This window comes from Oryzias melastigma, linkage group LG16, assembly GCF_002922805.2.
Source record: "Oryzias melastigma strain HK-1 linkage group LG16, ASM292280v2, whole genome shotgun sequence".
In the NCBI taxonomy this organism is placed as follows: domain Eukaryota; kingdom Metazoa; phylum Chordata; class Actinopteri; order Beloniformes; family Adrianichthyidae; genus Oryzias; species Oryzias melastigma.
Genome location: NC_050527.1, coordinates 20,630,174 through 20,645,685, shown reverse-complemented (window position 1 = coordinate 20,645,685; position 15,512 = coordinate 20,630,174). Strand labels below are relative to the sequence as shown.

Genomic DNA, 15,512 nt, shown 5'->3' with positions numbered 1-15,512 from the left:
TTGCTGTAATATTTTGTAGATTTCTGCTAATAAAACATTGAAGTTAAACTCATTGTCTTATACATCATAAATTGCAACTTGTAATGTAAAAGCTATTTTAACGATTAAGAAAAACAGATGTCTACTTTAACACAACTTCCTGTGATCTCTTTGTATTTGTCATTTCTGGGTGGGTAGACATCATCAAATGAAACATAGAAAGGCTTTACCTTTTGAAGCTGACCAGCTTTTTAAATGTGAGAGTAGTGAAGGTGTGTGGCTATGACAGGTCATAGTATTTCTACAGTTATCTGTGGTGTTTTTACAGGTTGACTGAGAGCTGTCAGTGAACCACAGGGGGAAAAGCACTCTATGTATCTTATATTGAAACCATCATCATAAACGCCAAACGCTCATCCTGGGATTCTTCCCTAGGACTCGCTATAAAAGCATAGCATAGTGTGTGTCCGTGATTGTGTGCATGTGGAAAAGACAGCCTATATTTCACCGCATGTCTGCTGTTACTTGTCTGTTTGTATAAATCTGTAACATCTGGCCTGGGTTCAGGGAGCTGAAGTATGACCTGCGCCTACCCACACTCCCCATGACACCATCCCAGGGATAAAAAGGTTGCAAACACTAAGACTCAAAAGCCCACTCACACTTTTATTGATTACAGTTGTATTTGGGCAGGATGTCAAACACACCCTGAGGTCAACAACCTCAGCTTAAACCTGCTCATATGGATATCACATCCGTCTAAAAATAGAGAACCAAACCCTGTGAAAAGTGCGTTTACAAAAGCCTGACACGTAACACAAAAATACCCACACGTTTCACAGAGGAGCTGTTAGCTTTTTTCAAAGTGAAAAAGATATCAATGGCTTCCTGCTGTAAATATCTGCACTGCCATTAGACAGCTTCATATGTCCACAAAGTGTTTAGAGTTCAATCTCTTCCCGAAAACAGTCAGTTTGTTAAAAAAAAAAAAAAATGTGTAGGTGCGTGTTTGTTATTCTCACCTGGTCCGTTAAGGAAATCTTTAATCCGGAGGCAAAGCAGAGGGGGAGGGATCCCCGTTCTACTGTCCACATCTCCTGCTACCGTCTGAATCCAAAACACGTTGTAGTCAAGCGCTTCTGGTAACGTTTTTCCTATATCTAGTAGGAGACAAAAGCAAAAGAGAAAAAACAGTAAGAAAATTTGCATTTTTTTAATTAATAATAAACATGATTTGTAAAAACGGCATTAATCTGTTATAAATACAGTAGATCGAACCATCCAAACCAGCTCTTAGCCCAGGGGGGTTAAAATCGATCGCACTAGGGGCCAAAAACCAAAACGCACCTCAGGTCGCGGGTCGAACATTTATTAAACACTCTGAAACTGAATTTTTAAAACTTTAAAACTGTAACTTTTTAACATAATTATGAACTAGATATATAGTATTATCTGTGATAATACTACTGTGAATGCTGTAAACTGAATTTGATAGCTAATAATCCTGAAATTGATAGCTGAAAATGCTAAAGCTGATAGCCAAATTAAATATTAGCTAAATGCCAAATTAGCCTAAAGAACTAAAAAAAAATTGAAGGTTAGCCAACACAGCTAGCATGTAGCTGAAAATATACATAGAATTCAAAATTGCCTAAGAAACTGGAATAAGGCCTAAATTAGCATGTAGCTGAAATATTAGCTAACCTCCAAAATAGCCTAAAAAATATAAAAGGCAAGGATATTATTCCAGAATAAATCAACTTAAACCTTAAATAACTTTCTTATTTTACACTCCATAAAAATATATCTTGTCAAAATTATACAAGTTAGAAATAAGCGCACGATAGCATCGGGCCATTAATAACAATAAAATAAAATGATCTGGAGGGCCGGATAGAATTACCCGGAGGGCCGGATACGGCCCCCGGGCCGGATGACTTTGACACACGTTTCTTAGCACCTTTCTCACCTAAGCATTTGTAGTCAGAGGCTACTCCTCTTAAGGACATGTCAAACACAGACAGCTCCATCTTCTGCTTGCGGTGGTGGCAGCTGAGCAGAACAGAGGGCTGCATGACCTGGAGGAACAGGAAGGGCTCCAGGACCTGGTCCCCAGCCCCTCTCCTTCCTGGTTGCCTCACTATGGTGACACCCAGAGCCTGGCGGGCTGAGGAGCGGGTGGGAGTGGGAAGGCCATCCAGAGAAAGCAGACTTCTTCTGGGTAGTGGAGATGCTGCCGGAGAGGTATTGCTGTTGAGGATGTCCTCCGCTGTGAGGCCTGCTAGTGAGCCCTGGGCAGCCTTCCCAGGATCTGGAGTGGGGGAGGCAGAGGCTGGAGGAGACTCGGATGTGATTTCAGGATGATTGAGGACACTCTTTCCCACCTAAATCGGACACAGAAGAATCATTCAGTTGTTTTTCAGGCTTAAAATAAAACCTTATTTAAGGTGGTGACTCAACATCATAGAAAATCACAGTGTGTGGCTTTCTCTCTACCTTTTCCCCTGGATCCTTTTTCTCTGGAGTGCTTGGGGTATCAGATGAAGTTGGAATGGACTTTGGGGTACTGCAGCAGGAGTAGGTCATGAGAGAAAGCTTACTGGCAGTGATAAAGATGTCAAAAGGGATGAAGCTGAGGTTCTTGGTGATGGTGGACTTGCGAGAGGGTCTAGCTATGCAGTGATGGCTGGCTCCACTCTGCTGCTCGATTTGAACGATACGAATGCGAGCGCTGTCACTGCCAAAGCCGCTGTCATGCCCAGCCCCACTGTGACGGGGCGACGAGTCCGCGCCCACTGCAGGCTCCTGGGAGCTTCGCTTTCGCTCTTGTCGACGCACCTGCACACAGAAGAAGCAAGGTGAGGTGAAGACATGTCCGCAACAACACTCTCCACACAACAAAGCTCCACAAACTAAACTGAAAGAGGAAGTGGTCATGGAAAAAAACGAGTTTGAATCATGCTTTTAGCCTTCAGAAGTTTGAAAAATGAAATATATGATTTTCTACAAAACTATTTTTATGTGCTAAAATTGATTTCTACATGAATAAAACAAGAGCTTAAAGGGGTCATAACATGAAAAAACAACTTTTTGAGCTTAAAGTATATTATACTGTTTATTCCTCACTATAAAGAAACCCAAAGCGGTATTTTGATCCATTAATGCACTTAAGAGTAATCCTATAAAAACCTGCTGTCTGCAGCAGCCCCTCCCATACCCACAAAAACGAGTGGGTCCTCACGCGCTGATGTCACAGAGTGAGACCGCCCCTATCAGGAAGAGTCTGCTCCGACAGTCCCGCCCCCAGTCTGACACTGACACTCAATTTCTCCAGAGCTAACAGTAATCAACAAAAAACTTTAATTTTAGACGCAGAATACCAAATATCTTCCAATTGTGTTTTGTCTTCAATAAATTCCAGCTCAAACAGGTGTTCCTTAGTTTAGACGTGGGGCTCCTTTAAGACACCCCTACCTCGGTCGGGCACACTCATGCAGAAGCCGAGTGTATTTGTGTTGTGAACCAGTGTAGGGATGGCTGGGGCTACTAAAGGCAGATATATGGTATGTGCATCCATCTCTGGAAAAGATTTGGATGTTGTTTATTTTAGTGGGAGAAACGAAAAAAAAAGGCTCTAGGATGACATCATGAAATGGGCGGCACCCACATGCAACATCAGGCAGAGCCTCAGGAATTGAGTTGTTTCACTTTCAGATACGAAAAAAATGTACGAAAATAACTAATATTTCATAAAAACATTTTTTTTTAGTATGCCAAAGGTAATATATCATCATATATATGGATATAGTTCACTCTGAAAGGCTAAAGGCTTTAATGAATGAGCAGATTTAAAATAAATTACACATGTAACTATGAAATAGGAATACAAATTGTTTAAAAGAACACCAAACAAGTTCGATTGTTTTGGATTATACAATAATCAACACTGAAATATGTCTTCCAGTTCCACAGATTTCTCAGCTTCAGCAGTAATAACTGGTGGTAATACAGAAATTTACCTGCTTATCCTATTTTCTCACTAATAGATTCACCACAGATTCAATAATTAGCTACTGTTGTCATTAAGAAGAGAAGTGGGTGAATTTCAAAGTGCAGGACACAGACAAAAGGTGTGTTTCCTCTCTATCCCACCCTCATCTGCTCCGTCCTGCATATGGTTACCATTACAGCTGCCCTTTCTCCACATCACTCCCTCCAGCTCAATGACAATTTGAAATGTATATTATTGCTGCGGCAAAGATAGTGTTTCAAGACCTCTGGGCAAATACTAAACCTACTGGCAGCACATTAAACAGAATATTTGACTTATTAGATATTTCCTATTGAAAACAGTGTCATCAAAGGCAAGAACAAGAGTCACACAAAAGCCAGCAGCACGCTTGTGTGCCTGCCCGTTCTGCTCATGCGGGGGCTTCATTTGAACTGACCCAGCCAGATTTATCTCCATTCTCTTCCCTGATGATTACAGGGTGTGTGCATTTTTAATCAAGAAATATGCTTTTTAAGCAGCAGAGAGGGTGTTTCAAGACCTCTCTGTGTTCAGGTAAAAAATTACTTCCCAGTTTATCGAACAGAGGGAGAGTTCATGATAAAGTCTCACTCCAATCATCTTTTGATATTTAAAAAGCTTTCCCAGTGGTCTTTTAATTATGATTTTTCTGTTTTAGTTAAAGTAAAAAATAGTGTCATTTTCTAGGACATAGTTTCAGCAGAGCAGCAGGAGTTAATTAGAGATTCACCTCTGAGTTGTTGGTTTGGAGCAATGCCACTCCCCTTTCCATCACCCATAACTGAGAGATCTGAGATCTGTTTACATGCTCTACCGCTAGCTTACAGCCCCTCAAAACCCCAACTGAACATCAGCTATATCAGAGCTATCAAGCCGTACCGTTTAGATCCAGATTCCAGCTCAGACGAGGAAAGCAAAGACGTTCATGGATCTATTTGTCTGTAAGTGGATGATCAGAATGGTCCGCCCAGAGTATTATCTACAATCTTTTTCCATCTGCTGGTGATTCATAACAATTTGAACAAACTCAGAAGTGGAGTTTTGAGCTTAATTTTTTTTACATATGTCCTCTTTCATCAGACAAATGCAACAAGAACATGTTAAAAACACCAGAAACACTACACTGATTGGAGTGGGTCTTTAAAGTGCATCACAATTCCAAAATGACAAGTAAGCTTCAATACAGCAAGAAAAAAAAAACCTTGGGAAAACACAGATTTTCAAATCCTCTCAGTGATTTCTCGTGTCTTTAACTGAGCACAATTTAATAATTACCAAATATCCCCGTCTTCTTTTAACCACCTCTCCTAAGAGAGCGCCCCAACCCCACAGAGCAAACTCTTGCTCTATATTTAGATGTGCTTACCAGTGTAATAAGGGATTATGGTAAAAACGTACAAGAGGAGTGAGAGAAAGAGAAAAGGAAAAATATGCCACAGTAAATAGTGTTTTATCCAGTCTGAAACAACCCATGCAAACAGGCTTTCAGAAATCTTGTCAGGGAAATTCACATAAAGTCTGTTGTCTTAGCAGGGTTTCATCTCTTCTCTTATTGAACTTTAATCACTATGTGTTCTCAATGACCTTTGAAAATGAACAAAGGTATACACAAAAGCATAGTGCAGCTCTGTAGCCAATAAGAATCAACCTCATGCCAATTTAATCATTGACAGAGGGCAATAAATTTAGAATAGAAATGTGGGCTGCAGGAGCAGGCCAGTTCCCAGCTGAAATCCCCTTTTCCAACCATTACTTTCTATTGTATTATATAATGGCTGCACTGAAACACTGTTTCCAGATCCCAGCGCAATTTTTCTCTGGACTCAGTTGATCATGATCATGAGCGTGTGACTTTACATGTTCACTCCCACCCCCCCAAAGCCAATCATGAGGTCACTGCTTCAGAGTCTCTAGGCAAAACACTGGAAAATGGAGGATGATTCCCAATGTGTGAAACTATGAGCCTCCCAACTGCCAACTGTATCAGAGCGCATCTGCATGACTCCTAACCCCACTCCTGTTGGTGTAACTCAGACCAGCTTGACTGGAGAAGGCCATTACTCAGAAGCACATGTCACATCATTCGAATGCCATCCATTCACAGTGCTGGCCAGAGAGTCAAATATGACAGCATTATGTTTGCATATGAATACCATCGATCTGGCTGATGAGTTCCAGATGAATGGAAAGTAGGTTGCAATTTGGGGTCAGGGTTCAGCGAACATGAAAATCTGGATGTCATAAGATGCCAAGGAGGACTGTGGCAGTGAACAGAAAAGCATAAAAGGCTTACATTTAAACACCATTTTCTGGGTTTAATCCTCTCATATTCTGTCCAAACTCTGAATCCACTAAAGCTCTCACTCTGAGAATATTCAGAAAGTAAAGGTTGGGGGGGGTAAACTTCACTGACGTGATGAGTGAAAAAGGTCTCCAGCAAAGCATGACAACAGAAACACAACACAGTTACAAGGAACAAGGAAAATCCTGAACACCAGTGACGAGAGAGGAAGGGATTTGGACCTTGATTGGTTAGTAAAAGGATGTTGTTCTAAAGCAATATTAAAACTTTGAACTTTCAAAACTTTGGGCCTCACATTGACTTTTACCAAGTTGAAGTCCATTACATTTCGCACCAGCAGGTGGGTTCAGGTGCTTCACAGACCAGGCTTACAAGAACATCCCTCTGTGCTCCTGATTCCATATTGCCATTAGGTGTGTCAAATTATCACAGAAATTGCAATTATTATTTACAGACAAATTAACACATTATTTTCTTTAATTGTGTAAATCTCATTTTTGGTCCATAACTATTGTCATGTCCCAAAAGCCAAGTTCCATGACCAAGGTTCGGGCCGCCAATGCCTTTGACTGTTACCCAAACCACATTGCTCCGGCCCTACTGGAGAGTGATCCCATTTTGCTCCTTCGGGCTGGACTCGACAGGGGGCCGTGGGAAGAGACGCTTCCCACCAGACGCTTGCCTACGAGCCCCTAACCCCAGGCCTGACTCCAGACTGGGGCCCCGGTGAAGCCAATCCGGGCGGCGTAACAGGATCTTTGATGTGACCACTCATAAAGGGGTTCTGAACCGCTCTCTGTCTGACTCACCACCCAGGACCTGTCTGCCATGGGAGACCGTACCAGGGTCCTTAGACCACTCGAGCACTCAAACCCCTCCACCACATTAAGGCGGCGGTTCAAGGAGGGGAAAGGTAGTTTGACCTCTCTCGTGCTCCTGCCTCAGGTGGAGGAGTTTAAATATCTTGGGATCTCTTTCATGAGCGAGGGAAAATCAGAGTGTGAGATAGAGAGGCGGATTGGAGCGGCGTCCGTCATTTTACGGTCGCTGCAGCGGTCCGTTGTAGTGAAGAGAGAGCTGAGCCAGAAAGCAAAGGAGGAGGAAGTGACCAGGGAGAAGGAAGTCTGGGCATCTTTGCTTAGACTGCTGCTGTTTACATGTATAAACGTTTTATTAAAATGCAACTGAAAACGCCTCTTACATTGCTCTCAGTGTGTGTATCGGTGTCTGTGTACTGCTGTGCAGGCAACATGCACCACGTTACTGCTGCAACATCAACAATTGTTGGTGTACACGGCAAGCGTCCATAGACATATATACAGTTAACGCATGCGCCGCGTTGCTGCAGTGACATAGTCAATGTGAAACTTTGTAGCCCAGAACACCACAACTATTACCTATAGTAGTAGGGTTGGGCACTTAAGTTCAGTTCCAAGTAAAAACTGTTATGATTCATGCGGTTTTATCCAAAACCAAAAGAAGCTACTGCAATCGGTTCCTCATTTCGATGCTTAGTTTCATTGAAAGTCTTTTTCTCTTAGGACATGTCAATCACTTCTACTGTACTATTATCAGTACGTTTAAGTTCTAGCCAATCCTTCTGCCTTCCTGCAATAGTGGGCGGGCTCATATAAGACCGCTGATAGGGGGAGCACTAGAGTGCGCTGCGCTCGGATGTCTCGCTGCATTTCACAGCAGGTCACAGAAGTTTGACAGGTCGCTGCATTGCATCAGTCAATCAGGAACTCAACTTTGGACACATGACGTTTTCACTGACCCGATAAGCGGGTAAAATACTAATCTAATATGAGCATTTTTGTCCTGCCGCAGCGCGGCGGTTCTCGGGCTGGCAGCCAGCCTCCTGGACTTCAGCGGAGGTCGCGCAATAATAAGAAGTTTGTGGTTAATATCTTTTGGGTTGTTATTGAAAGTGTCCCTATTGTTTGCATGTGTTGAATTTTAGCAATGTGGGCCTGATGTTTTGTTTTTGTGTTTTGTTTAGTTTTTCCTTAATTGGTGGAAATTGAAGAAAAAAATCCCCCTTGTTGGTGGAAAAGTAAAGGTTAGAAGTCTGTACAATAAATTTACTGGGTATTGTACATAAAAAGAAATACTACCACATCAAAACTAAGAGTTTTGTTAATTGAAAGGACTAATTTGCAGCTTTATTGTGGCATATTTGGCTTTGTGGAACATGTAACAACAGTGGTAACAGAAAAGGAGGCAGATACAGCGGTTATAGTAGCCATGTGATGTCTACCTAAAAGCATGAACTGACTCCCACATAGTTATCCGTAAATCTGTTTCCCAGATTTTTCCCATGTATCCTTGAAACGTTGGTAGAATTGCCACTTAAAGAGGTTGGAAGTCATTACTAAATCTTTGTGACATTACGTTTCAGTGGAGCTACTTGCTTGCAGGGTGCCTGCATGGAAAAACCATTGGTCTTTTGAATACATCAAAGTTTACAGGCTTGATCCCTGCTGTTTTATACACTTTTGTTTACCAGAACCACAGAGCTGATAGCTGGCCTCTGTGCTTTTGTATTTCTAGAAGAAAGCTGCAATATCTCATCTTAATAAAACAAAAAAGAAAAAAAAAAAACAATACTTAACCAAACACCATAACAACTATAATTCATTCTCCCATTTTCCTCAGGAAAACAGAGGGGGGAAGACATTTATAACACAATATGAAGTCACTGCTTTGTGGGCCATTCACAAAGCAAAGTCTGCTATCAAAGTCAGCCAGTTAATACACTGAACTTGGTTTCAACAACAAAGAGCCAACCTGGTATGCACTTCAACTGAACCACATCAAAGATGCTATGTTAGGTCACGACTCCTGAGTCTGTAAATGAATGCAGAATGCTTTAGCACAGCGGGCAACTGTATTTTTTTTTAAGGTGCACTCCATAGAACAGGGCACTGAGTTGTTTCAACAAGCAGTGATGATGAAAGAATTTCATTAATGGTAAAAGGTTTGTAAATAGCATAACATTAAATGAATTACAATGCTTGTTTTCTGTCCTGGCGACCAGACTGGCGACCTGTCCAGGGTGAACCCCGCCTTCGCCCTTCAGTAGCCGGGTTAGGCACCGGTACCCCCGCGACCCCGCGACTCCGAAAGGGAAAAAGCGGCCAAGAAGATGAATGAATGAATGTTTTCTGTCCAACAATCTCTCCACCTCTTTGTCCATCTGACTACGTTGACTAAACTAGAGAAAATGTTACAGGAACTAAAAGCTGGTTCATATTTGTCAGACAGATTGCAGTCTGTTGAAGTAAACAGATCCCTGGACAGTAGAGTCAGCCACTGTGTATGCCTGATAGAATATTCATGATTCCATTAGGTAACATTACTATGCTGATGATACTCTGCTTTATCCATCAGTCAAGTCAGTAGATTTTACTCAGTATAAAAATGCTCAATGTCTTTGAGATTTAAAGACCTAGATGGTTTATGATTTTCTTTTCTAAGAACATAACCAATACATCACTCGGTCTGCAGTCCTGCTGAACTAAACCTTGAAATCAGTGTCCACTTAAGCCAATGTGGGCAAACACAGGTGGGGCCACCACAGAAAATGTGGATAAATCCAATTGGGGCCCACATTTTTTGCCACTTTTAAACCATATGGGGCCCACTTGGCCTTACTGGCTTGGCTGCTTTACTTCAGAATGAAGACAGAATTTGAAATTATTGCTCATACAATTAGCAATTACTATTTAATGCAAAAATGTTGGAGACAAACAAATCTACTACTATACAAAAAGATAAACGAGCAAAAAAACAAGCATAAAAAGACTTACAGCATGTCTAAGTGGAAGACAGCACAATGTCTTTCTCAGAATATATTAAAACATGATAAAGTAAAAATTGAATTTAACAGAATTATAACCTGATAAATGTATAACTTGAGCTTTTAAGTAGATAAAAAGAAAAGCTTTACAGTGGAATCTTTTTTACTTGGTTATCAGGCCTTTCAGCTAAATATTTTTTGTGTGCAGAACTAAATGTGTAACATTAATAACCTGTTTTAAAGATTTAACACTATATGACAGGGATCACCAGGTGCAAACTAAAAAATGCAGCAACATCTGCATCAAACCACCAAACACAAAGCTGAAGATCATTCAGCGTACCTTTACCATTTCGCTTTGGCATCAGCCCTTTAATTAGATGGTGAGCTGGGGATAGTGTTTGTGATCAGCTCACACTCTGATGGAGCTCACCATTCTTGTTTAATGTTTTAAAATGACACAGAGCATACTCACTAGCATGAACAGCACATAAATCTCAAGACTGCACGGAAGAGTCAGAGGCTGGCGTGGAGACAAGAACAATCCTGGCACATTGTCTATTTACAGAGCTGAAATTAGAGAAAGCCTTGAAGAAATCTTTCTTTGATTCCTAGCTAGATGTGCTCCTGAGGCTGTATGACACAGAGACTCAGATGTGTAGCATCGTAGAAGAATGAGGCTAGAACGTTGTTTCTTCATCCGGGTTTGCAAGGGCAAAGCAAAAGAGTACAGATAAATAAAGAAGAATCGTGATAGGCTAAATGAGACAGCAGAACACTTCAGGAATACTGTTCAACAGGAAGAAAAAGAAGTGGGGATCGTTTAAGTTTCACGAAAGTCTAAGAGGGATTTAGTAGTTTGACACAACTGAACACGGAAACACCTCAAGTTTGAACTGTGAAACCTCAACAAGAACTCATTTTAGGTAAGAAGACTAACCCAGCTGTTAGAATAGGTGAAGCACGTGTGACAAAGACCTATTGACGTGCAACACCCCAAGAATAGTAATCTCAAGCAGGTGAGGCATAAAAATCAAGTCCACCTTTTGATTATCCAAAACATGTGAGGCATGTATTTGAAGCAGGTCTCAAGTGGCTGCATGAAACTTTGGTATGCATATCTATCACTGCCTGGACTCTGTGTTGGTTTATACGACTCTCTCGGGTTTCTGACACAAACCTCAAAGACAGACATACACTGGCAAAATGCAGTTTAGGTGGAATAATGGTTAATAGACCCTTTCCACGTGACGTCACACAAAACAGCGAGTGTGCAGAGTGACTTCTGATTATATATCATACCTATGGTTTAGAACAGCAAAGCTGACTTCTGAAAGCTGTTTGAAGCAATTTTACGTAAATAATAAAAAGTAACCAAACCAATTGTAACAGAAATTAGAACGATATTTATTTTCTAAATGCCCTTCCTGGTTGTATTGTTTCCTCTCTTAGATCAAATGTCAGTATTCCTCCTGCAGAATGCTCCACAGCTGCTTCCCCAAAATCCTCTGGATGATATTAAAACAGTTGTGGATTATTTCTCAGTCATAGTTAGATGAAGGTCACAGGAACTTCATTGAATGCTGCTGGTTTGATTATGAATTCAGATTTTCTTCTTCTAATTGATGCTAACGCTAACGCTAGCTTTCCAAGACAGGGATGAGACGTAGATCTGCAGAAGATCTTTTCTGTCCAGTTAAAGTTGATTATATTTCTGTGTTCACAGAATCACTAAAAACAGAGATAAAGTCAGACAATTTCAACGTGTCTGACAATAAAGAAAAACTAATAACTGTTGTGTTATTTTCTGACGTAGCTCCTCTTTGCTGTTGTTCATAATCTGATCCCTGCAGGATAATAAAGGGAAACAAGGAGAAAAATCATTTGAAACTGTCAAAAAAATATTCCTATTAAAAGTCTTCCTATTTTACAATTATCCCTTAAAATACCCCCAAAAACAACAAATACCTCTAATTACAACAGCTACATTTAATCTTGGGTTTAGTTAAAAGATGTGCGGCCAACATGCAGCTATGTGCATCTTAGCTCCTCCTATTACATAAAGCTAACATGAATTTCTATCAGTTTTTGTGCTGATCGAACCTAAAACACGTGTGAATAACATCAAGCAAAATAGAATCTGTTAGAATAATATCTGCTCAAATAAAAAGGTCGATATTTTAAATAAAACCTCAAATATTGAGGGATTATTCACATTTGTATTTATATGTATGAACGAAAGACAGGAAATGAAAGTACAGTTCAGCAGGACATTTATGAAATAAATATTGCAAATGTTCTGTTGAAATTGATAAGTTTACCTTTTATTATTTAGGTAAAATTTTGTTGAACAACATTTAGCTGTCAGCTTTGCCGTTCTAAACCCGAACACCAGAAGTCACAACTCGATGTGTCCTTAGGCAAGAAACTTCACCGGCTACAAAACATTAAATATGTAAACAAATAGAGGAATAAGGTGCTAAAACAGTCTGTTTACAACTTCAGTAAACTCCACACTAAAATCACTTTAAAAGCTCGTTTAAATAACTCCAGAGTGACACCGAGGATGGAGAACTTACCAGCAAAAATCCTTTATTCCTAAAATAAATTATACATCTAAGTTTAATGTAAATAATGATTTTAATTAACAAAAAACAAGCCTGTTCTCTAAGAACAGAACAAAGCAGATGAGAAGCAGTAAGAAGAAAGCTCCTTTACTACAGGGATCCTGAAACTGCATCACCTGTTGTGTTGTTGTTAATACAGGTGTTTCATAAAAATCACTACCTTCCCTTTTGAACCTCCTTCTAAATCTGTCACACATTCTGGACTTTTTCAGTAAATAAGGCTTTCTACAGTGTGTTTAAATGTGTCTCTACTAGTTGGCTTAGTGTGCCCTGCTTTTACTAGTCCCCTGGGTGTGTGACCCCATTTCCTTTGCAGGCACAGAGTGAGGGCACTACTGGATCACCCGAGTTGTCACTTGATCCTGGAGTTCACGGTGGAGGCCCCCTGTCTTCTCTCAAAGGCCCTGATTGTTTCTCTTTTAAGACTTCTAACCTTTTTGATTCTATCTGGAGTTTTCACGCCAATTTTGCCAAAACCGATTGTAGAGGCAGCAAATTCAGCTGCTACTGATCTCAAATAGATTGAGTTTCATGCAGACCAATTTAAGAATGTGCTATGCTGATACTTTAAAAAGAGGGTTGGTCTGGATGTGGGGGCCAAACGGGGAAGGTGAGTTGTTATGGCTGGCTGTCAATTAGCAGCTGATTCACACAGGAGGCTCAGTGAGACACACACACATGGAAACACACAGAAATGGTTTCATAACAAAAGGAGGTCGCAGAAATTAACATTGGCAATGAAAATATGTGTGTTTAAGATAAGCCAAGACCATGACATTTACCTTACAGATGTAAGGCAGCCAAAATTGAAAAGGAAATGACTGCACAGAGACCTATATATTTATTATTCCTCTCAGCAGCAACAGGGTGAATGAAAATACTGCTAAGCACAGGAAGAGGTCAGGGTGAAAGCAATCGGGTCCTGGGAGAATAGCGAGGTGAGTGGTGAGAAGGTTACCTCTTAACATCACCTCTATTTGCACAGAAATACCTTTGTCACAGTTAGAAGTCAAAAGAAACATCAGATCAGAGTCTCTTTCTCTGATTGTGTCACGACTCATCTTCATAGAGGACTCGCTTTTTCCAACTCCGCTTGAAATCAGAAATTATTTTCCCTTCCTTTGGCTTTTTTCTTGCCTGACGTATTCTTACTTTTGGACACCAAGAGTCAAGAAGGTCAACAGGAAATAATATTGAAAAATTCCATTTTTTAACAACTACAAGACAATATGAAACACTCATCACAGAGAACAGCTCTTGGACGTGGCTCACTTTAAACTCATACAGACGAGGATCGGGCCTTAGGTCACTTTCTGAGCCAAGCTCGTCAATGACACCAAAGGTTAGACAAGTTCTTCTATGTGTTTCTGACATTCATTAAATATTCCTAAAGGAATATGAGCAGAACAGATCACCAACTCTTCATACCTCAGTGTTGTGTCATTTCAGGAAGTGAACTGAACACAAAGATGAGGAATAACCTTTAAAGTCCCCCTATTACAAGTTTTTTATTTGAAAGAACATTCCCAGTAGTGTCTTAATTATGATTATGAAGATTTAAACCAAAATCCCACAACCTAAAAGTCTTAAAAAGCTATTTTTCATGTTGATCTGAAGCCTCTGTTTGCAAAATCTCCTCTGAGGGGGCGTGGCTTTTGGAGGTGAGTACCTGGGAGGAGGACCAGCCAAACTGTATGGTTACTGGTGAGAATTTTCTGAGAAACATCAGTGAAGAGCAGCAATGCTGTGGTTCCTGCGATGCATGGTACCTGCTGTGTATGTGTATACGTGCTAAGCACATTTGAGTGTGTATTGGGAACAAAACGTGTGTGTCTGTGAGTGCTAGAGGAAGTCTGAAGCCTTGTTTCCCATGTGTTAATCATCCCAGGATGAGGTGGAGTGGAACTTCCCCTGCAGCAGAGGGTATTTTCCTCTGACAATGCGGTGCAGGGATCTGGCTAACCCATGCTGCCTCTCTCTCATGTGTGTCACAGCAACATGACGATGAGCGACACAGCTTAAAATCAAATATCTGCATGTGTTTGGAAAAAAAAGATGCCTTTTTATGATGACATGATTCCAAAAGTGAAGGAGAAGAAGCATGATGTGGTGAGAGCAGCGTCTGATGTGGCGAGATGCCACGAAGATGGGAGAAGTGCAACCACATGGACACCGATCAGCTGTTCAGCCATAAAGCGTAACTGTGGGTAGAATGTGGAGGCCATATGTGAGGGTCTCTGTCCATGAAGAAAGGTATGCAGTTCTGTGTCGTTGGGTAACACTGCTGACGACATCTCCATGAGCTGGATCCTCCATCTATTCATAGCTCTGCTGCCTGGTCCAAACCCGGCCACACTTCATCATCACCAGCATCCACCAGGAAATACTGGAATGAAGTCACACTGACATGCTCGTGCATTGATAAACATCCTAATAATCCACAGAATTTAGGGGGTGAACATCTGCTAATGGGCAGCTCAGGAGTTTCTTTATAAGGTAAAGAAGCTGTGTGGCTGCAGTATCCAATCAGCCAGAAAGAGAACCGGTGTGCGTCAGCGTTCAGATTCAGAGCATAACTCAGAGTCAAGAAATGAGTGAAAACATACACAGTGATTGAACACTTTGCCCACGTGCCTGGCTCGCCTTCCCCTCTGCAAGGGAACCTTAAAGCCCCAACAAAACAAAGTCATTAACCCTAACAACAAAGCACAGCTGCGCGTGGCCATGGGAACCGCTCGGAATCAGGGCATGGGATCGAGGAGAGCCCAGCTG

The 15,512-nt window shown here is 41.1% G+C and overlaps 1 protein-coding gene across 4 annotated transcripts in view; it reads right to left on the bottom strand.

Annotated features, from left to right (window-relative positions):
- Window positions 1-15,512, bottom strand: part of LOC112143843 (vacuolar protein sorting-associated protein 13B) — a 292,951-nt gene that overhangs the window by 23,523 nt on the left and 253,916 nt on the right. For all 4 annotated transcript variants that reach the window (XM_036216063.1, XM_024268054.2, XM_036216061.1 and 1 more), the window contains exons 35-37: window positions 2,476-2,817; window positions 1,949-2,363; window positions 1,002-1,139 (exon numbers count right to left, since the gene is read on the bottom strand). In XM_036216063.1, coding sequence (XP_036071956.1) covers window positions 1,002-1,139; window positions 1,949-2,363; window positions 2,476-2,817 — 895 coding nt within the window. The remainder of the gene's footprint in view (window positions 1-1,001; window positions 1,140-1,948; window positions 2,364-2,475; window positions 2,818-15,512) is intronic.